The sequence below is a fragment of the Akebia trifoliata genome, chromosome 4 (assembly GCF_017979445.1).
Source record: "Akebia trifoliata isolate Shusen 1 chromosome 4, ASM1797944v1, whole genome shotgun sequence".
Classification (NCBI taxonomy): domain Eukaryota; kingdom Viridiplantae; phylum Streptophyta; class Magnoliopsida; order Ranunculales; family Lardizabalaceae; genus Akebia; species Akebia trifoliata.
The window spans coordinates 2,657,583-2,680,045 of NC_141378.1; the positions used below are offsets into that span (position 1 = coordinate 2,657,583).

The following is a 22,463-nucleotide window of genomic DNA, read 5'->3' on the forward strand; positions in this document are numbered from 1 at the left end:
TGTGCCATTTCATAACTTAGCGTTCTAGGATATTCAAATCTTGGCCGAGACCAGCACAAAACATTGAATATTTCTTTATTTGCAAATTTGTTTTGGTCGAGATTGTCTCAATCAATTTTTTCAATAGCAAAATTTTGCTTTCAGACGAGATTTTAAACCTTGTTTATAATAAGAGAAAACAAGGTTTTAAACATAAGTGATTAGAGAAACGAAATTATTCAACTTACCCTTATTATTGGGATTAAATTTTTAATGGCGACAATGGTTTTGAAATTCAAGTATTTTTTAGATAATGGATTTAAACTATAGAACCCACCACAGGCCATTTCACGGTGCAACGATTAAAAATTATTGACAAATCGATATTTTATATACATAGATCTACAAAATTTCATTATGGGTGGGAAAAATAGATCTAGATTAGTTACTCTACTCCTTAGAGTGTAGGATCCGGATTCCTTCTCTTTCTTAATTATTTTTTGTGTCCGAGGTCTAGCAGTTGTTTTTTAGGGTATACAAGGAATATATTGGTTCGGTTGGGAGTGTTCAAAAGATGCCATTAGCAGTCGACAAATAACAGCGTGAAAAGATGGAATCAAACTTACCGTCCTTATGGACTTTGTCTCATTTTTCCACACTTCTCCTTCTAGAACTCATCTTTATTCTATTTGTCTCTTTCTTCCTCCTTCAACCCTAATTTTTTTTTCTTTAAAAATATATTTTTAGCATTCAACGGTCATTATTTTTGAATTCAAGATACCTAATGTGATAAGTCAAGATTAATAGGAAATAACCCATTTAACATTCTTGATTAAAAAAAACATGTAATATATAAGATTGGATTGCATGGATTGAATGATCACTTATCTATGTGGACGGCACTAAAAAATTATGATCAAGTGTCACATGGATGTAGAGTACAAAATTTTGACACCTCAGGAATAAAATTACAAATAGATATTTCCCAATTTTAGAATTCTGTTATCATCATCTTCAAAGTATTTGATGAAGAAAAAAATAATTGTATTTTTTTTGATAAACCTAATCTAGACTACGAACATTAGAGGGATGGGGTGAAATTTAAACCAATGTGAGAATCGACGTGACCCAAATGAGGACCTTTATCTAGGTTTTGTAATATTGTCCTTCGATTCATGTAACATTTTCATCTATACTTTTGTAATTTGTATTTTGCTTGTGGGGTTCATGTAGATAACATTTTAGACCATTTAATTGGAGTTTATATGCATTTAATGTAACTTGTTTTAGAATTAGGGGAGGGTGAAATCAAACAAGGATCTAGAATTTTAGGGTTTTAGAGGTTTGAGACAAGTTAATTTTGGGAGAAACCTCGAGCTTAAAATTGAATTTTTTTTTAAATGTAATTAATAACTTATCTTTACTTGAAGATAAAACGTAACGTTTTTTACCCATTTTATTTTATCTTTTAATAGTTACGTGCTTTGATCTTTGATTTCATGCTCACAAGAATGAATTTCCATTCTAATTGGTCACATCACCTCATATATATTATAGAGGAAAAATAACGAATCAAAATTTAATATGATTAGATACACTTTTAATTATTCAATAGGTACCACCACCACACATTGCAATAGAAGTGTGAGGTAAGATAAGATAAGATGCAGCTGCACCACTAGATCATTATTCAGAATACAAACAGAGGCCATTTTATTAACTTATTAGTCTAAAGGTGAGGTGAATATACGTCAGGGAGGAAGGAAGGAGGAAGTATGGTGCCTGAGAAAACAAAGGAAAGACCGTTTGCTTTGTTGTTTAATACTTACAAATAATATCTCTCTCTCTCAAATATCAAAAAAGAGGGGTTGGTTGTCGTCTTCTTAGATCCTTAGATCCTGCATAAGTTGTTTTGTTCCTTTCTCTCTTATTGTAATATATATAAATATAGCTAGTCGTGACGACTCCTATTTGTGAGACGCAGTCCACGTTGTCGTGCACATACGTAAGAGGACGTCAGGGAGAGAGAGAGAGAGAGAGATTCCATTGGGACATGGTTTCAAGTTTCAACAACTGGGTTTTGGGTTTGGGTCAATAGGTGCGGTTCCAAATCCGATTTGGACCAGCTGATGGTAACGCTTTCAATGGGCTGGGCTAGTGTGTGCTGAAATTTTGGATAGTACTATTAAGCCCATTTAATGGTCGTATGGAGCCAAGAAAGACCCAATTTTTGTATCGGTCTCAGGTTTGGGAGCTAAACTGGTCAAACAATCAGGCCCAGCCAGATAACTTATATGTAACCAAAAGGGTTTATTTATAATTTAAAACATTGATTAAAGATTTTCAAAGATTATATGATTAAAATGATAATACAGGTTGCCATTATCTTGGTTTATTTATTTATTTATTAAAATGATTCTTATTATATTAAATTTAAGTAAAAATTAATTTTTTTTTTTTTTTAAATTATCAAAAATGAATTAAGTTGGTGGACAGTCCAGCGTTTTAACAACTTGCTGGACTGTCCATCATTTGCCTTCTGAATGATTAAAAGGTTACTGTCCAGTGTTTTAATAGCTTGATTTGACACCGCAACAATTTAACCTTCATTTAATAAAACACTGGTGTACAACCCTCAATCTTCTCTCATTATAACAGTAAAGACAGAGAAATGGTGTTTGAAATTGCGAGACTTAGATTAGGATTTTGAGGCCCTACAGCTTAACGAATCCAGTTCCATACTTTTAGCCGAAGCCAAAATTTTGGGATAAGAGTGGTAAGACTTTGAGGATGATGATTTACAGATTTCAAAGCTAATGCTTTCTCTCTCTCTCTCTCTCTCATAAAATAAAAATAAATAAAACAATTAAAAATCCTAACGACTTGGCAGTTCAACAAAGTTGGACCAGACTTTGCAATAAAATTGGTTTGGCCAGTGTGAACCACAGATTTTTAACTTGGGTTTAACGAACCTAACGACCATCAAGGCATCAACAATACAGATAATTGGTCAGACACTGGATGTTTTATGGTTAACATGGTGTACATATGAAAGTAAAATATACCTATTATTAAATACACCCACCCAGAACTATTATCATTCACACGCATTTAGCTCTCTAATAGACTATCTATTATCTTTAAAAAATAAAGACTTCATTAGTTATTTGAGAAGAAGTACTGCTATATGCAATAGGTGCATTCCCCTAATGTCAATGATAATTAAAAGTAACACAACAGCCGTAAGAATAAAGAGATAGGATGTTGTCTAAGTCCAGCTAGAGAGAGAGGTCAAAACCTAAACTGAAACTCATACGAGAAGAAATCTAGTGAGCACGGGTCATCTTCACTTTTGGACCCACTTTCTTCATCTGGCGAGCACGCTCTTTTGCTTCCTTCTTGCGGATTGCTTCGGCGCCGAGCTTGGCTTCGGCCTCCTCCATCACTTTCTTCTTCTCTGCTTTCTTCCTCTGCAAAGCTTCCTGCCTCACATTTTGAAGTTCTTTATATGCCTCTTGTGCTACCTTCAACCTAACCGCTTCTGTTTTAGACCGTACCTGCAGATGCACGAATAGAAGAAAAGATCATGTAAAGGACCAATCTTGAGCCAATAATTGCATTGCTGACCAGAGAAAAAGGTGAACATGCCCACCTGTGAACTCAGCTTATACCGCCCAATTAGATCGATATAGTAAGGCACAAGGGCCACCAATCTTGACATATCGGCCATGTGTTTGGCATCTGGAAGAGCAAACTTGAATAACAGCATCTTTCTATGAGACCCTGATTGTTGGTCAGAGAAATGCATAGATATGAACCCCTTCCCGAATTTCTCAAATGCTTTATCACCAAAAACCTGTGCAGAACAGAATTTTTGAATCATAATCAACTTAAACCTAGAAACTGAATTCGGCCTCCTTGCCAATACTGAGGAGCCCTTTTTATCTTAGTGGATCTAGCTTGCCAAAAATGCTGATCAGAGTGATGTCGTCTTGAAAAAGTTAAATATCCACAATGTATCCAAGTGGTCAAATGATCTGATCAGCTAATATGAAATTGGTTTATTATTTTAGAGCTTCAACAATATAATAAATAAGAAATCAAACAAGAAGCTCAAAAAATCTTGATAAGAGATCCCCAGATTGAGAAACAATTCTCCAGATATTCCTTTTACTCCATGTAGATTGACATCTTCATTTCTTTAAATAGTTGAGCAGGTCAATTTCAATATCTAGAGCATCATACATGGCTGGCTGCATTGGTACTGTGAAGTTTGTCATCCTCCACCTCCTCCTCAAAGACTTATCCCAAATATTTAGGGTCGACTAAACAGATATATCATACCAACACAATATATTATATTACTGCTATATGAGTCCATAAAGTTTATTTTATTGAAATGCATCCTCAATTCATACAGCAATAGCAAAGTTCATGTGCCCTGAGTATGTTTTGTTAATGATATTTTCATCACTAACCTTTATATTTAATACTAAACATGTGCTCTTACATATTGATCAAAACAAAATATACTTAATATCACGCTGGGTGGTAGCAGTGAAGGCTCCCCACCAGTACCACAACATCTGTCAATGTTCCAGGCCTCCTCTAGTGCATGAAATATAGGTACTATGCAGGTGGCACAACACGTTATTGGATCCAAAGTCCAAAAAGGTTGAAAAGGAGGGAATGAGGGAGATTTAAGGTGGACTTCATGAAGCAGGGATGATGCCCAAAAAGAAAAGGTGTATGACCTATTGCTAATTTGAGCCATTTTTTCAACAAGTGAATCAGATCTATCAAGGAAGGTGCAAGATTACGGAGGACAACACATATGAAAAAGAATTTCACTGAAGTAAGGCAATGAAAACCCATATCCCCTGTATAAAAAAAATTATATACACAGCTCATCCCATGTCTAAGAAAGGAAACAGTCAGAAATAAGTATATTCGAGGAAATTATGGAATAGTTCCTATAGAAAATAAAATAAGAGAGTCTATTTGTGATGTGTGCAATGAGGATCAATAACAGCACCAATGAAGAGCATTATGGTGCAAATAGAGAATTTTAAAAGGCAAGAGGAAGCCCAACCATGAGATGCGTGGAAGTAGTAATAAAAGATGCCAAGGAACATACTTTGATAAAGATAAGGTTCATGATACAGTTGAACGGAAAAAATATGATTCGTGTCACAAACACCCCAACAGTAACTGGGACAAGGCAAAAATAAAAAAATTGAATGACACCCTTGAATTCAGGGAGAACAGATTTGAAAATAAAGTAACACTTCCACTTGGAAAATCATCTCATTTGTGATTCGTCAAGAGATATTTCTGATTATTTCTTCAATCATTTTGGGGTTCATGGGACTTTGTCATGGTTGGTGTCCAATATTTCCCCACTCTCAAACCATTATTTTATGAGCTTCACATTTTTCAGGACATTGTGAACAGTCTTTAAAACCTTTCTATCTCTTGTGGTCAAAAGAAAAGGACCTTCTAAGTCATTTCATAATTATTAAATGAAGGTTTATAGTAGAGGTCCTCATATCATTGTGGGATAAAGCTTGTCTGTTGCGTCATGCCGGACCTGAAAATCAGTCATACCTTTCAAGGCTTTGGCTATCCAAACATGACTACGTTGAGTGGGCTTCAGGATATTTTTGGCCCTTATTCTTTTATTTCTTCTTCCCGCGGATCATCTTCCCTTTAAAGGGTTCAGATGATCCCGACTCTGGATCTTTTGTTTACACGATTGAAATCATGTGTTTCTTACATAAGTCAACGGATCCCAACCCATCATATAAATATAAATGTATCCGAACAAAGCCCCCCCACTCCCAAACCTTTAGTTTTGCCTTGTGTCCTGACTACATGCCGACCGTTTGGGTAGTGCTTGGACCTAGCAATTCGTTAATTTGGCCCAACCTAGCCTGACCATTAGACGGATTAGGTTCGGGCTACGATTTTGAGAACCAATAAGAATCGTCTAGTTTAAAGCCTATTTGAACCGGTGAAGACCCATTAACAACCCTAATGGTGGTAGATGTGGCAAATGGCAATGAACATATTATTGTATATTTTGAATAGATCCGGTTAGTCTAGATATCTTGAATAATAGACAAATAAGCTTTTTATAAATTTTGTTTAAGGAAAGAAAAATATGGTTTTGTTTAATATTGATTTGATTTGGAAATATATTGTAGAAACCCAAATCGAAACAAAGGTTTTTGGTCATTTGGACCTAATGGATTTTATTTGAGTGTTTATCTAATGCACTTGTGTGAGGATAAATTGGGGATTAAACTATAATATTGAAATGAGAATAGAATAAGAATAAATAATTGTGAAGGGAAAGTAGGATAAAATATTTGTGATATTAATAAAAATTAAATTCATTAAGACCACGTAAATAAGGAATTAACGGTTAGAGTTTTTTTTAATTAAGAGGAGGTTCTAAATTTAAAGAGGAATTAGTGGTAAGAGTTTTTAATGGAATATGGAGATTCCAAATAAGATGTGACAATTTTTGAGAAATAAATGATTTGTTACCTTGGTTAATTTCTGAGTGAGAGAGAAAGAGAGATATTAGGATTATGAATGCACCATTTATTCGCTTTTGCTTTTTATTTCAATTCTTTTAGAAAAAATTATTGTTCCTCTAATGGTTGAAGAAGAAGAGTTGGAGAATTGAAGTTGAAAAAAAAAGAAGAAATTCAAGAATGTTAGCAAAAAGATATTCTTGAGGTAGGGGTTCTTATACTATTTTTACTTTACTTAAATACACATTTTGCATACATGAATATTATAGGAGGTTGAAATATGTTGATATATTAGCATGTTGTTGAAATGTTAACCTGAATTTCTATGATGCAATAAATTTTAGAAAATTTATGATACATTAGAAATGAAAAGATGAAATGTGACTACGTGATGAATTATTTAAATATGTTATTAATTTAGAAAGGCGAATGGGCCTTGGGAATAATCCCTAAACAAGCAAGTCAAGACCATGGGTCCTTCGGTGAAAGGCCTGGAAGCCCTTGAGGAAGATCCCTTGCTTGGGATGGATGTTGGATAATGATGGAAATTGTTCGAGAATGAATCTTTGTGATCCCTTGTTAAGGCATGTATGTTATTTGTGTTTCCAAATTGATATGCGATGATTATACTTATAATGAAAATGTGAACATAGATGCATATTAGTACAATGATATTTAATGTATGTGTTAACTATACCTTTGTAAGGTTAAATAGTATTTAGATAACCTACTGGGCATGTTTAGCTCACCCTAACATTTTACAGATATCGTTGACTGATGGAGGCTTGATGAACCGGATGGAAGACTTGAAGAGTTTAATTGTTTCTGTTTTAATATAATTTTATTTATTGAATTATTGAATAGGATCTCAATTTGTGAATTATTGAATATGAATTTATGGGACATTGTGAGACTTCGAGATAACTAGTTTTATACTTCAGTTAATGTTTTTATATTTTCTGATGCATGTGATTTAATAAGATAAATTTAATTTATTTTGTAATAAAGAGTATTATTTTTTTTTTTTTAGCAACCAAGGAAAATTTATCAAGGAAACCCTAATTTTTTAAAAGTATAACTTAACACTTAACACTTGATATTTAATATTTTAAATTTATCATTGAGAATTCATGAAAAGAACCGAGTCAAAATTTTGATATTTGGTATCTTAATTAAGATTTAATGCGAAAGTCTAAATGTCATTTTGATGTTGTGAATTGTAACATGTTCAAATCAAGTTTAAAACTTGTTTTCATCAATAGTTTCCTAACAATGAAAAAGTTATCAAATTATTTAATGAACTTTTTTAGTTATTTCTTAAAAAAAGTTTGCCCTTTTATTTCTAGGATATTGGGATAGTTTTCAAAGGCAAAAAGGTCATCTTATTATAAGCAAATAATGAGTTGGTGATTTTCAGTTATTTATCGAGTCGACTCTTGAGATGTTTATTATTGTATTTCATCTCACTTTTGAATTATGGTTGCGGGTTGGGCCATGGACCATAAGCTGGGTTGCGATTCCAAAATTCGGGGTGTGACATATATGATCTTGAGTAGTTTGCTAGCTATGTTTCATTAATTTTAAATATATAATTGGTTTAGACTCCGCTTACATTGATTGCACTGCATGGAAAGATCTCCTGCATGCAAAATCTCTTACAAGCAAAAGGGCAAATGCATGTAAAAAAAGTCTTTTTTTTAACTTTACTATTTGATTATTAATTTTTTTGCCATTTTAATGGGTTTTTTTTATTAAAAAGGAAACTTGATTGGGATTTCTTTAAAATTTATCAAATTTTAATTGATTAACATGTGTCATACTGCTTACTATTGCCATTCTAAAATCTTGCAAGCCATTCTTTCTACTACCCATTCTCAATGGCAGATTCTTGGTGAGTATTGTTTTACAGTCTCCTTCATAGCAATTTGTTTATGAGATCCGGTAGGACAAGATGTTTAGGTTATAGGGATCCATTCAATTTGGTAATTCGATGTTTGGAATTGTATGAGAAGGAATTGACAAGATTTGTGAATGTTTGAGATGCTATGTCTATTGCCCCTAGAGCCCTAGCAAAGCCATTGGGATTGTATTCATGATAAGTTGGACTTTGGGATTCTTTTATGTGCTTCGACAGGTGGATACAATCATACAGGTAATGATCCCAGGAAGCAAATAAGAGTAGTAAAGTAACTGCCCAGGAAGCATCCCACTTTATCTAATGGCTCGAATTGCATACAAGAATTACTTTTTTTTTTAAAGTGTAATATATTGATAGAGAGAAAACAAAGCACAAGAGGCCGAGGAAGCCTCTCAAAGAACAACAAACCAAAGATATAACAAGCCCAAGATTTTCATGGAAAGCAAATCAATTGCAAAGATATCCATTTGGGCAAGTCTTAGTTGACATATGGAACATATTTTGAATCATTTGATTTTCTTCTTAGTGTTGCATAATTCTAGCCCAACCCAGGTAATACCAGAGACGTGGGATCAAAAGCCTACCTTTACACTTAAACCTATCAAAACAATAACTAGACTTTTGCTATTTGAAAAGTACTCTAGAAACAATTAAAATATTTGATACATAACTTCAATTCACATGATGGGGTGGGGTATCTACAGAAGAACTCCATACACGGTTGCAATAAAGTTCAAGCATGGAGCATGCATAACATTAACGCACAATAATTTGAATAATTTCTATAGTATAAACTACCATTTTTTCAATAATTTTGGAACAATTCATGTAAATTACATAAATTATTTTTTTCGGTCCAAAAGTCTGAAATTTTCATAATCATTGAATTGGACAGCCTTATTTTACATTTCACAATTTTTTTGAAAAACTCGTGTAATAAACATATTGTACACGAACTTATCAGCTAAGTGAGAGATTAATTTGGGCTTTTAGACATGTAAACTATGTAGTAGCAACATGCATACTTCAATTCAAGAATCAGTTTTAGTGCATTTCAGTTGCTTCTAACTAATTCAAACTACGATTTAAGTAATGGTCAACCATTGACTCATGGAGAAAAGCAACTTTAAAAACCAATCCATACAAAAGTTTCATAATCATCAGGTGTCATTATTAATCACATTCTAAAATATAACCTAGTGTTATGTGCAGTGTTCCTGAAACCTCAACTTTTTTACAAGTTATTCAGTTATGTTTCAAATATTTCCAACAAACTCCAATTATGCAATACCATCCTCTAATAGTCCATATTTTCTACCACCAAGATTAAGTTCACAGATATACACAATAGATCTAGAGGAATTAGGAGCTTTCAAGGACTACTTGAATTAAATGAACCATATAACTTTCCCATCATATGAAAGTCAATTAACTTAAATAGCAATAAAATAAATGTCAATTAAATGCAAACCATTAAATGAAACCACATTTTCTATAAACACCTCTCTTCTACCCTCCCCCCGATTCCGACTTTGAAGTAGCCAGGCCACCTCAAAATTTTGGAGGAACCCTACTCGTCACACGACACAAATTTTTTTTTTCACACCCCTACTTTTTTGTTAATATTTGGAATACCTCCGTGTAATCCAAAGGACAAGGTTCTACCAAAATTTTGAAGGGGGATGGTTGCTTCACAGTCCCTACTTCCTCATTCCTCACAACCAATTTAGTCCCTACTTCCATAGTTGTTAAACTTCCTACAAGTAAGCTTTAGGATATAACCCTTTTCATTCAAATGCCATTTTTTGTTGCAATTTGTGGTAAGTATGCTAGAAATAACTTTCAAATGTATGTGAGGAGTTATGATCAAACCTATAGAAATCAACCAAAAGAGAGAGAGTTCAAGCTAACATCTTTGAAGAAAATAAGCAAATCATACCTGATCCAGCACAGCCTCAGTGATTAGATCTCCTGCAATCTCCTTCGACTCCGAGATCACCATCAAATCCTCCGCAACCCATTTTCTATTGCTAGGCCCTGACGAAACCAAATTTGCGTACTTCTGAAGATCCCTAGCTTCTTTATGCATCACTTTAGCCATTTTCTTCTTCGCAAGTGCGAAAACTACATGCTCCATTGCTTCATCATTCATATAAACCTCAAATGTAATCTCATCCTTAGAAGGCACAACCAAGTTGTAAATCCTTGAAATCAAGTCGTGTCGACTCTGAAGCTCCATTGTAGCCAACAAACCCTGACAAAACCTCCTCCCACTCGCATAGAATTTGAACACATTCTGCCCTTCTTTCAACAACAATGCTGTATCGTTCCCATCATCGGTCCCCAGAAGACTGAAATTCTTCTCAAAGATTGAATCTTTGGTGGCGAATCTCGCTGCCCAGGCCAACGCGATGTTCTCATTCTCTCTCTTACCGGTAAAATAATTCAAGATGAAAGCAATCAGAAAACTTACACAGATAATCTCAACAGTGTAAGATCGAGACAATGACGATGGAGCCGATTTAACAACTAGCTTCGGATCTGATTCAGATGCCACTGATGGAGGGTCAAGTTCAGGTGATTTAGGGTTTGAGACGATTTCTTGTACAGGGAGACCCTCAAACTCATCTTCATCCCAGTAATCGAAAGCAGATCCCGAGGTGGATTTGGGGGCTGGATCGGACGGTGGAGAACTAATTGATGATTCAACAGGAGGCCCATGATCTGTTTCGAAGTCGGATTTGGTTAGGGTTGGAGGAGGAACACGAGATCTTGAAGAAAGATCTGCAATTAGAGAAGATTCTGAGAGTTCTTCATCTTCTTCTTCGCCATCGTCACCGAATCCTTCGAAATCAGAAGTTAGGGCAGAACAGCGAGAGAGTTCTTGGCCGAGGAGAGAGAGGACTGAAATTAGGGCAACAAAGTACCAGAGAGTGTCGCCACGAGGGATGAAGAGAGAAGACCAGGTTGAGGAGCTTGACTTCGCCATGGTCAGCTCTCAAAGACCAGATTCTTGAGAAATCTATACTTGTAAATTCTACCTGTAAGTATTTATTGGCCGATGATGATGATTACTAGGCTGATTTAAAAACTCGGTTTTTGGAATCGTCGAACACGAGTCGGATCGGCCGATCCTTCCTGATCCCACTTAAAAATCTCACACGCGACACGCCTAAGATTTGAGAGACCCTTTATATTTCAAAAATAACCAAATTACCCCGATCATCTTCAACCTTTGGTCAAGAACATTTTTTTTTTTTTTGAATTTTAATAATATACCCTCCAAAATGACAATATTATTGATGAATTAAGTTGTAATTTTGATTTAATAATTTAGGTTTTTGAAAGATATTTTCAATAAAATTAAATTTTGGTTGTTAACTTTCAATTGAGGGGGTGTTAACTTTCAATTGAGGGAAATAAGTCTATTCTTGCATTTTATAAGATGGCAAACATAATATCACCAATTTCATAGGGGTATTACTAAAAGTCTTTTTTCTTCTCTAAAATCTCGGCAAAAATCTTTGATTTTATCAGTCTCATTGATTTTTGGAGTTTTTATTGTCAGATCAACTTTTACTAAGAGGACCCCTAATGTATGTTTATTCTTTGGCAATTTCATATGAATTGGGGTGCTTTGAGCAAAAGTTGGTGTGACAATAGAAAGAGTCCAACCCAACCAAATAACTTGATTTGGAACGGATAATTCTAAATTGTTCAATGTTTTTTTCTTCTATACTTGTTTGTTAATTTACTAAACGATTCTATTTCACCCGTATAGTCATTTAATTTTATAAAAAGTTATGTTATATTAAAGTAGTAAAAAAAAGATATTTTGAAAAACATAATTTTCAAAGTAATATATAATTCGGATCTATGTAGATATATGAAGGGATCCTTATCCAACCCGGACCCGACTCGGACCATGCAATATCAAATCATATTCGACTCATTTTTTTATTCGGGTCTACTCCACAGACCCAAATCCGTTAAATTTGGATTTGATCTAAAAATCAGATAAAATCCGACCTATTTTGTGCCCTACGTGAGTTGCTATCATGGATGGGAATTAACCCAACGAAATTGAATCAAGGTTGGACTGTAATCAAACCAATTTGTTAAATTTTGATTTTGGAATATTATTCGCACTCACTTTCTCCATTTGTTTGCAACATCTTCTTGTGTCATTCAACAATGGCTTTGAGTTCTCAAGACATGATCATCATCATAACAATCAGCTTGGGTGTTCCATTATAACAATCCAATAAATTTGGCTCAGCATAAAGTAAGACGAACAACCAAGAGCTTTCAAGTTTATAAAGATATCCATGCCACCTCAAGAGCTGAAATAGATAGTAGATTTCTCCTTTGTAACCTCGGTTTTGTCATTGATAAGGATCATAGGGGTTTTCCTTTCTTAAGGTTGTAGTTGGTCTGAGTCTGTCTTAATTCTGTTGACTTTTTTATTTTTTATTTTAAAGGTATCTTTATTGGTTCAGGATCAATTGTTTGTCTTTTTTTCTTTTGAGAATTTTTTCAAAAATATTAGAAAGACCTTAGAAGGATTTTCAAATTTTAGTACAGCCCTTCTGATGATTTTTAGATCTTTTTAGACTCCTAATACAGTCACCATAAGGATTCATGATAATTTTTCCTAATCAAATATCTCGATTTTGTCATTACGATTCATAATAATGCATACATGCAGAATGCAAAGTACATATCAGAGTCTCTACTTTATATTCATTGTAAAAACGACACCATAAGAAAGAAGAAAGAATATCTTATTATGGTTGGAGGAAAGAATCTAATTATTCTGGAGGGAACGGTTCTAAAGGGAAAGACTTCTAATCCCAGTATTTGTTTAACTAAATTCAATATTCAAAGACTTTACAAGAAACCGTTGAGAGTAGACTTGAGAGGTGGCGTGCTGGTTTCTATTACAACTGGACAATATATATTATATTAAAACGTGTAGTAGTGTCTTAACCAACTAGCACTCTTCACCCCCTATTAAAGCACGTCAGTGGCCTTTCCTTTTAGTCGAAGAGAGGATCGATCATATTTTGATATCTGACCAGTCGCTTTTATGGCGCTTGCTGGCGAGATTCTAGCTGCTGAACTACCTTCTTCAAGGTCTGTGGGTTTTTCATAGTACTTTTATTATAGAGTCATAATCCAAAATGGTGTCATCCGTTCTTTAGCAACATTAAGTGTTTATGTGACATTTTTTTTATTTGCTATATAGAAAACAATTTGATTAGGGCCCGATGTGTTTTAAACTCCAACAAAAAAGTACGTAGACACCATTCTCATTTTATAGGAATAGACACCTTATTTGAGCCTTGATCCCCTCTCCTCCTTTTTCTTTGAATACTTTTGAGTAAAAGGTTGAGCAACAAATAAATTTACAATCACACTCAAAAATACAAAATTCTTGATGTGCTATAATTGAAAATGCATTTTTGACATTTTCTATTGGACCTACTCCCCATAAAACCCAATTCTTCTTCTTCTCTCTCTCTCTCTCTCTCACTAGACTCTTTCTTTATATTCATCTCATTTTGAGTTTTGTGAAAAGTTGAATTAATGAAAATGTTATTTTATTATTTTTTTTTCAAGTTATATCACTATTAAAACCTCTAAAATGATGATTTTAGATTAAATGATTCAAAGATTTTTGACATATTTTGTTCAATAGGTTCAGAACGAACATTTTTTAATTGATTTGATAGGTATTTGTCGAACACTACAAGACAAACTTGGTAAGTACCCACCAAACAAAATTTTCTCAGGTAAATCTTTGTGTTTAGTTTACAAGTATTGAATCTCTTTGTATAGGATAGGTACCTACCAAACATTGAAAAAATGATTCCATACTAACATATTGAATCAAAAAAATTCACTCATAAATTTTCTCATATGAATGACTACGACTAGATTGAATTTTGAGATGTTAGGGGAAAAATAAGAGTAAGATCAAAGTTATAAACCCTTGTTAAAACCTTTCTAGATGCAAACAAGTAATATGAGAGAGAGAGAGAAAGAGATGGATGGTAGAGAGGAAGGAGAGAGAAAGAGAGAGAGAAAAGAAATGGGTTCTGCAATTTATTGGATGAGTGCAAAGAGAATTAAGAAATATTAGTTAATTAGGTGTGTGCAATGAAAAATATTATTTTTTGGGTAGGTACAACGAATGCGTAAATCTAGCAACCCCGAGGAGTTGACCTACTGGCAAGCTAAGCCTTGATAAGCTCCTCAAGAAGAATAGGTCAAGTGTATAAAAATCCCACAAAACTATAAATTTCTTGGGGCCACCCTCCAGAGTCTGGTTGACCTTTGACTCAACCTATTGCATGTAGAATGTTTTGAGGGGGCGATGCGTGTGACTGTTGGATTAGTTCCACCCGGAGGGTGGGGATACTCAAGATTTGAAAAAAAAAAAAAAAAAAGTGTGTAAGTCAAGCATTTTAGGTGTGTGCAAGTAGTCACCCTTTTTAATTTTAGAAAACATTTAATAGATTAATTTTCACTCGTTAGTCACTACTCATGAGTTATCTAGTGGTCTCCGTTGGGCAACCAGATTGAGTCGCATTTTTCAGTTTTAATAGATACAAGCTTTAAAATTTTAAAGGGTGATTTAGAGTCCTCCATGCTTTGGTGACTATTTGGGATAACCCTATGTTTACAAACCAAGATCAGGTACCTTGATCCCAGTCTTAACAAATAGAGACTAGTAAAAAATGATTAAAATGCCCTCAATCTTCAACAATTAACCTAAAATCAAGGATTTTTTTCTCTTCCCAAAAGGCCAAGACCAGGCATTTCTTCAACCCCAGATTTTGAGAACTGCTACTGGCACCTCAACTTTTACTTATTACACCCCAATTAAAAATAGAGAAAATAAGTGATGGTTGAGAATAAGTAAAAGTTAGGGTGCCAATAGAATCTATCTTTTTTTCTTTGCTAAATTTCTATTTCTTGTGTTTAAGATTTTACATTAGCCTAATTATAAATGTAAACAACTACTGAAACTATTTGAATGAGTGCTATAATGTTGAGATTATAATTTGAGTCAAACCTTTGTATTGTTTGAAGAGTGTGTTTTAATTTTTTGGGTGAATTATCATTTTGTAAGTTGAAATGAGTTATTTACCATTCCTGCTCATTGTTCATTTTAATTATCAAAACGTGAACAATCACGTTTTTGTTTTAAAAAAATCAAAACAAAATGACTATTTCGCATATTTAAAGTAACAATTTCATAGGTTTAAAATGAAATTGTCACTTTATACCTGCAAAATAGTCACTTGAAAAACTTTTGAATTTATTATTGTTCCTGTTTTGGTAATTAAAATGAACAGTGAGCAGGAATCATAAATTCGTAAAAAATTGATCACTTTTTTGTAAATATATCTAATCTTTAATTGGAGTGATAAAAGGGAACAAATCCTCTGGAACACATATTAACAGTTGGCAAACCACTACGTCACTAAGATTGTAAAATACCATGGCATAAAATTTGGTAATAGAATGACCGTCATTTTAAAAGTCTTTGATTTAACCAAAATATTAATTGTTTTCATTTATATTTTTTCAAAGAATAATGTCGAAGTGATCTAAGGCTGAAACCTCATATCGCACTTCTTGATTTGAAAGTATATATAAGAACCATAGAAGCTTTTTATAAAATGGAGAAAACAGAGGTTCAGCTCTAGGAGAAAAATAATTTATGAAATTGGTGTGTAATAAGTAAAATTTTGGAGTGCCAATAGCATCTCTATAGATTTTTCCCCACATATCAAAGGTTTTTTCTTTACAAAAATAAAATCCCTAATAAAATTCTAACATTTTCTACTTCCCTAAAAATCCTATCTTGGATCGAGGTTTGAAGGTTGAATTAGATAGAATTTTCATATTGAAGATTAGGATAAATTTGTTTATCCAAGAGATTGAAAATGATCCAATAGGGATTGAAGGAGGAATTCTTCAAGGTGAATCTCCATTGATCCAACCATCATTACTGTAAGATCGATCTAATTCCTACCTGTGTTCTTCTTCAAATCGAGGTATTGAACCCTCTATTTCTTTGTCATCTTTTCTTTTTTATTACCGTGGTGTGGATTCGTCATCTCCTTTCCAAATTCCTATCCATACTATTTAGGCACCAAAATTTCAAATGTCATATGTAGTTTTTAAAAAAAAAACCTACGCAGATTTGACTCCTTTTGATTTTAATTGGTTTGTTGGATATTATGAAGTATGAACCGTTTATCACTGTGGTGGGTTCTTAATTCTTTATATATAATTATATAAATACAAGATAAATCAATGAAATACAAATTAAGTTGAATTTTTGTGACACATATCTCAGCTGTGGTGACAAAGGGAAAGAGCACATCATCTTTAGTGCAAATGACCCATGTGAAGATGACAAGGTCGTTTACAAACAATCAATGGCAACTACTTCTTCGGGCCCTAGCACGCCTGGTATGATGTTCAAACCCATGCTTCGAGATTTTCTCATTGGAATGAGAGCTATTAATGATCATTTAGCTATATTGGAAAAATAAATATTTTAATATATATATATATATATATGGGTGGGGTTCCTACGACCCCCATACGACTCACATTGCGACATACCGTTTGTCTTATATGGGCAAAAATGTTAAGAATGGGCTGATTTTTTGTGAGGATGATCTCTGTGATGAGGGGATCATCCTGGCAAAAAATCATCCCATTCCAAAACTTCTAACCCCATCAAAATTGATTTACAAAAATTGGACGGTCTAAAAATTTTCAACTTGTAAACATGGGGCTAGAAATTTTATAATGAGCTGATTTTTGGTAAAGATGATCTCCTCATCATAGAGATCATCCTCACAAAAAAATCAGCCCATTCCAAACATTTTTGCCCATATAAGACAAAACGGTGTGTTGCAATGTGAGTCGTAACGGGGGTCTAAGGAACCCGACCCTATAAAATTTTAGACCGTCCAATTTTTGTAAATCAATTGAATGGGATGATTTTTTGCCAGGATGATCCCCTCATCACAGAGATCATCCTCACAAAAAATCAGCCCATTCCTAACATTTTTGCCCATATAAGACAAATGATGTGTCGCAATATGAGTCGTAATAGGGGTCGTAATAACGCCATCCATATATATATATATTAGTAATGGGGAATGCTAACGTCCAAGGCCTCAAGGGGACTTTAACATTTTCCACCAATTTTTTTTCTTCAATAATACTCTTCCCCATTTTGTCTTTTAATAAAAAAAACAATGGTATTTTAGTCTTTTACATAATAAATACATTTATTATGCTCCTAATTAATGCATTTATTATGTTGCTATTGATTGTCAAAACATTTAATACAAAAAGATATTTAAATCAAAAGTCTAAAATACCATTTAGTATTTATTATGTAAAAGACCAACATACATTTATCTTTTTCACTAAAAGACAAAATGAGAATGAGTATTATTAGAAAGTGAATTTGGTGAACAATGCTAACATCCTCATGAGGTCTTGAACATTAATATTCCTCATTAATAATAATCTTTATTTTTATAGAGAGCTTCCATTGCTACACCAACTTTTGCTAATGCCACCTCAAGATGTGTGCTAATTCATTGGTGATTTACTTATGAATTGGGGTGGCGTTAGCAAAAGTTGGTGTGGCATTAGAATCCCTCTTTTATCATATGAGAAAAAGGATTATTGAAAATTTTCTTTAAACTTACTAATTATATTATTAAGATTTTTTAGTCAAAATGAATAATTGCAAATGTAGAGTCCCATGACCATGTTAATTAATTCATTGAATATTCAAAAATATCATATTAGTCTTCAAAATATAATGAGATAAGGCTTTAATGCAAAATTAATGTGTTAAAACTACAAAATACCCTTTTAACCTTCAATATTATAATGAGATAAGACTCTGATGCAAATTCCAATTTCTCTAATTAATATTTAAATTATAAAATATAATTAAATGGATTAGTTATAAACTATTATATAAAATTAGATTATATATTTAAAAGTTTTAAACTAATTATTTGAATTAGTTATAAAAAGTTTAATCTTATATAAATCCTAATTTTTGTAAATTACGTGTGTTTGCACATGCCACCTAATACTATATATACATATATAATGTAGTATAGTATAGTTTTCAGTTTTCACAAAACACCTGTTCTAATGCATCCTATAATACTCTAATACCCTCACGTAATTGTATGTTCTTTTGAATAAGGAAGGTGCGCTTGATTATATTTAAAATCAGCCATTGATCTCATTGGTTGAATGGTTGATTTCGTTGAAAAATGTCCATCGTATGTATTTGGTGGTGACAGCCTATCTACGAAGCTCTAATATGATACATGTCTTTGAGTCTTTACAGAGGAGAAAAACGTTATCCAGTACCTACCTCTGTATAAAGCTACACTTAAAGGTGATTGGAAAAGAGCCGAAAAGATCTTCAAAGATAATCCTGATGCATTGATTGCCGAGATCACAATCTCCTCGAAGACTGCTCTCCACATTGCAGTAGGTACAGGAAAGGCCTTGCAATTCGTCGAGGAGCTTCTAAATATGATGCCTAAAGGATCACTGGATCTGAAAGACAAAGATGGAGATACAGCCCTTGCCTTTGCAGCCATTGTCGGAAACACTAAGGCAGCAGAGATGCTAGTAAAGAAAAACTCCGATTTACCAAATATGCCAAACAAAGATGGGAAGACACCAGTCTACTATGCTGCTCAATATGGCCATAAGGAGACACTATCGTATCTTATAAAAGTGACCGATGGCAACAGGGACCCATTTCCCTTCACAGGCATACTCGGTGTCACGCTTCTTAATTATGTAATATTTGCTGGTTTCTATGGTAAGCCAGTGCTGGTGCATCACTACAGAGCATCTAACTTGGAGTATTTTACTTACTATATTCTTTGTTGGTGTTCCTCATCTCTGCAGATGTAGCTTTAACACTAGTCAAGGAGCACCAATACTTAGCTGTCAGCGCGTTGGGTACGTTAGTTAAAATGCGTTCTGCATTTGCAAGTGGGGATCATCTACCATTTTGGGGAAACTTAATCTACACATGTATGTTTGGTGTCTCTTGCCCTTTTTTCTTATTTTCGCTTCTACCCCTGAAATATTGGCTGATAACTTAAATGGTGAGACTCCTTGCACTACTTAAATCACTAACCATTGTGGACTAACATTCAAAAGTGACAATATCTGGGGAGGAATTTTATGACATTTCAAGCTCCCTATGGAATTACTGGTACTAGTCAACAATTATGTTGATTGACATTCAAGAGAGTGGTTCTAATTAAACCAACTCCCCAATTGATGGTTCTAAAGGTTTGAACAATCCCTTGTCTCATTCCTAGTGAGAACAAAACTTTCTTACCTAAAGATTTGTTTGAATCCCTTCTTACAAAATAGCAACCCAGACACCAGGTTCTACTAGATATCTAGCAAATTCATCACCATTTTTAGTATGTAAGAAATCATCTCATTCTAAATGCATCCACCTTTCTGATTTATCTGGTTTGGTTTTTATATTACAGTGTGCCAAAAATTGAATATAATGTGTTGGGTATCTAAAGGTATGCAACAACAACATTCATAGTAGTTTTATATATTACCTAGTTTTTCCTTTCTTACATCATAGCTATTTTTTTTCTTGATGACTTAATATTTTAATGGCAGTCCCGTGTCTAAAGCAAATCCACGACACAAAGTTGATGCATGTAAAAATGCTTGAATTGGTCAAATGCATCTTAGACAAGGTTGTAAGTTCGAATGATTCCAGAGCCATTAAGCTCTTAGAATCACCTATTTTGAAAGCTGCTACGATTGGAATTCATGAGATCATAACAGAATGTGTTCAATCTTATCCCTATTCTATTTGGTTCAGTGACAACAACCGTCAAAGCATATTTCACCTGGCAGTTTTAAATCGCCAAGTAAATGTTTTCAATCTCATTTATCAGATGAGTTCATTTAAGCATATAGCAGCATCACTTCACGACCAATCAGGTAACAACATCTTGCATTTGGTGGCGAAGTTGGCACCGTTCTCTCAACTCAACTCTGTTTCCGGTGCAGCTTTACAAATGCAACGTGAATTGCAATGGTTCAAGGTATATCTTTGAAAAAATTGGTTGAATCCCGTTCTCTAAATTAGTTTTCTCGACAACTATAAACATTGTTGACATTTTGTAAAATTGCTTATGATTTCCTATCTTTCCAAATTTTATCATTTAATCGCTTCAAGTTCATATTTTGTATGAAGTCAATCAACTTTGGCGACATTGATGGGTTTGTTATCTTGGGTTTAAATCAGCATAATTTAAAGATGTACAAGTCATCTTAGTTCAACAAAATTTTCGACTGTGTTTTTTCAATTCTGAAGAACATTTTTATGTAGGAGGTGGAAAATATTGTACAACCTTCATACAAAGAAATGAACAATAAAGGGAAGAAAACGCCCAAAATGATATTTACAGAAGAGCACATGGGTCTAGTTAAAGAAGGAGAGAAATGGATGAAGAGTATGGCATCATCATGCATGGTTGTAGCCACTCTCATTGCTACAGTAGTGTTTGCTGCAGCCTTCACTGTACCAGGTGGCGACATTAGTGATCTGGGCATTCCCGTTTTCTTACGACACAAATCTTTCATGGTCTTTGCTATATCAGATGCATTGGCATTATTCTCTTCCACAACTTCAATCTTGATGTTCCTATCCATACTCACTTCACGTTATGCCGAAGAAGATTTCTTACATTCTCTACCCAAGAAGTTGGTAATTGGCCTCACCACCTTATTCCTCTCCATCGTGTCCATGATGATAGCCTTTGGCGCGACTCTTTTTATCGTGCTTCGTCAAAAAATTGAATGGGTTGCTATTCCAGTCTCGTGTCTTGCATGTGTCCCTGTGATCTTGTTTGCATGGCTGCAATTTCCCCTCCTTATCAAAGTAGTCTCTTCAGCATATGGGCCAAGCATTTTTGGCCAGCAAAATAATGGCCTACTGTACTAGTACTTCAATAGTAATGTTACATACACTTCAATTGTAATTTCAGACGTACTGTACTAGTTTTCAATAAGTGGTTGATAGAGCCATCAAAAAAATTCTTCACAATAATGGCGTGAAGAGTGAAAATCCTACAATAAGATGTTCCTCAAGATCTTATGAGAATCATCATTGAAGATCCATCTTGTATTTACATTCGTAAATGATTGAGAAATAATAAAGGGTGAGGCCCCTACAACCTCAGCTTACCGATCAAAAAAAAAAAAAGATTTCCTATATTCTTTGCCAAGAAGTTTATAATTGGCCTCACCGCCCCACTCTTTGTCTCAACGTATCGTGCTTAATAAAAAAAGTAGCACGGTACGGTTGTTATTCCGGTTTCTTTTCTTGCATGTGGTCTTGTTTGTATTGCTGCAATTTTTCCTCCTTAGCTAAGTAGTCTGGTCCACATATGGACCAAGCATTTTTGGTCAACAAAGTACAGACTTATCGAACTAGATTTACATACATTGCAAGCACTTTAACTGTAATCTTACATTCACTTCAAAGGTAATTTTTTCTGTGGTTGATAGAGCCATGGACAACTGCTTCACAATAATGGCAAGGGGGTTGGAAATGAGGGGTCGAAGATCGAAGATCCTTCAATAATATGTGTGTGATTGGAGAAACAAGAGGAGTTTCAGACCATTACTTCCTTCTACTGATAGGAATCATGCATGGGGATCTCTCATCTGTAACACTTAGAACTCCTAGGAATGGCAAAAGAACAACCTATGAGTTCTCGAAGAGTTCCATAACTAGGATGACCCAAGGAAGTTGATGGTGCCCATCCCTAAACCCTAAGCAACTCCTCGCATTGGTTTGGCTTCAGAATAGATCGCCTTCATCTTGCTTGAATCCACACATAGGCCCAATTATTTTTAGAGCCATGTCTTTTGTTATTGAAAGTATGTTCGTATCT

At 34.1% G+C, this 22,463-nt stretch overlaps 2 protein-coding genes across 2 annotated transcripts; one reads left to right on the forward strand and one right to left on the reverse strand.

Annotated features, from left to right (window-relative positions):
• Positions 1-3,089: 3,089 nt before the first annotated feature.
• On the reverse strand, positions 3,090-11,490 carry LOC147402936 (uncharacterized protein At5g49945). The gene is made up of 3 exons (XM_086438351.1): positions 10,379-11,490; positions 3,632-3,835; positions 3,090-3,536 (listed from the first exon to the last, which is right to left on the reverse strand). Exons 1-3 carry the CDS (start codon positions 11,426-11,428, stop codon positions 3,306-3,308), a joined length of 1,485 nt encoding a protein of 494 aa, XP_086294477.1. The 5' UTR covers positions 11,429-11,490; the 3' UTR covers positions 3,090-3,305.
• A 2,038-nt stretch (positions 11,491-13,528) lies between these two features.
• On the forward strand, positions 13,529-21,508 carry LOC147402937 (uncharacterized). Its single transcript, XM_086437534.1, has 7 exons — positions 13,529-13,575; positions 16,814-16,929; positions 18,854-19,339; positions 19,429-19,557; positions 20,031-20,069; positions 20,173-20,606; positions 20,894-21,508. Exons 1-7 carry the CDS (start codon positions 13,529-13,531, stop codon positions 21,506-21,508), a joined length of 1,866 nt encoding a protein of 621 aa, XP_086293660.1.
• The last annotated feature ends 955 nt before the right edge of the window (positions 21,509-22,463 follow it).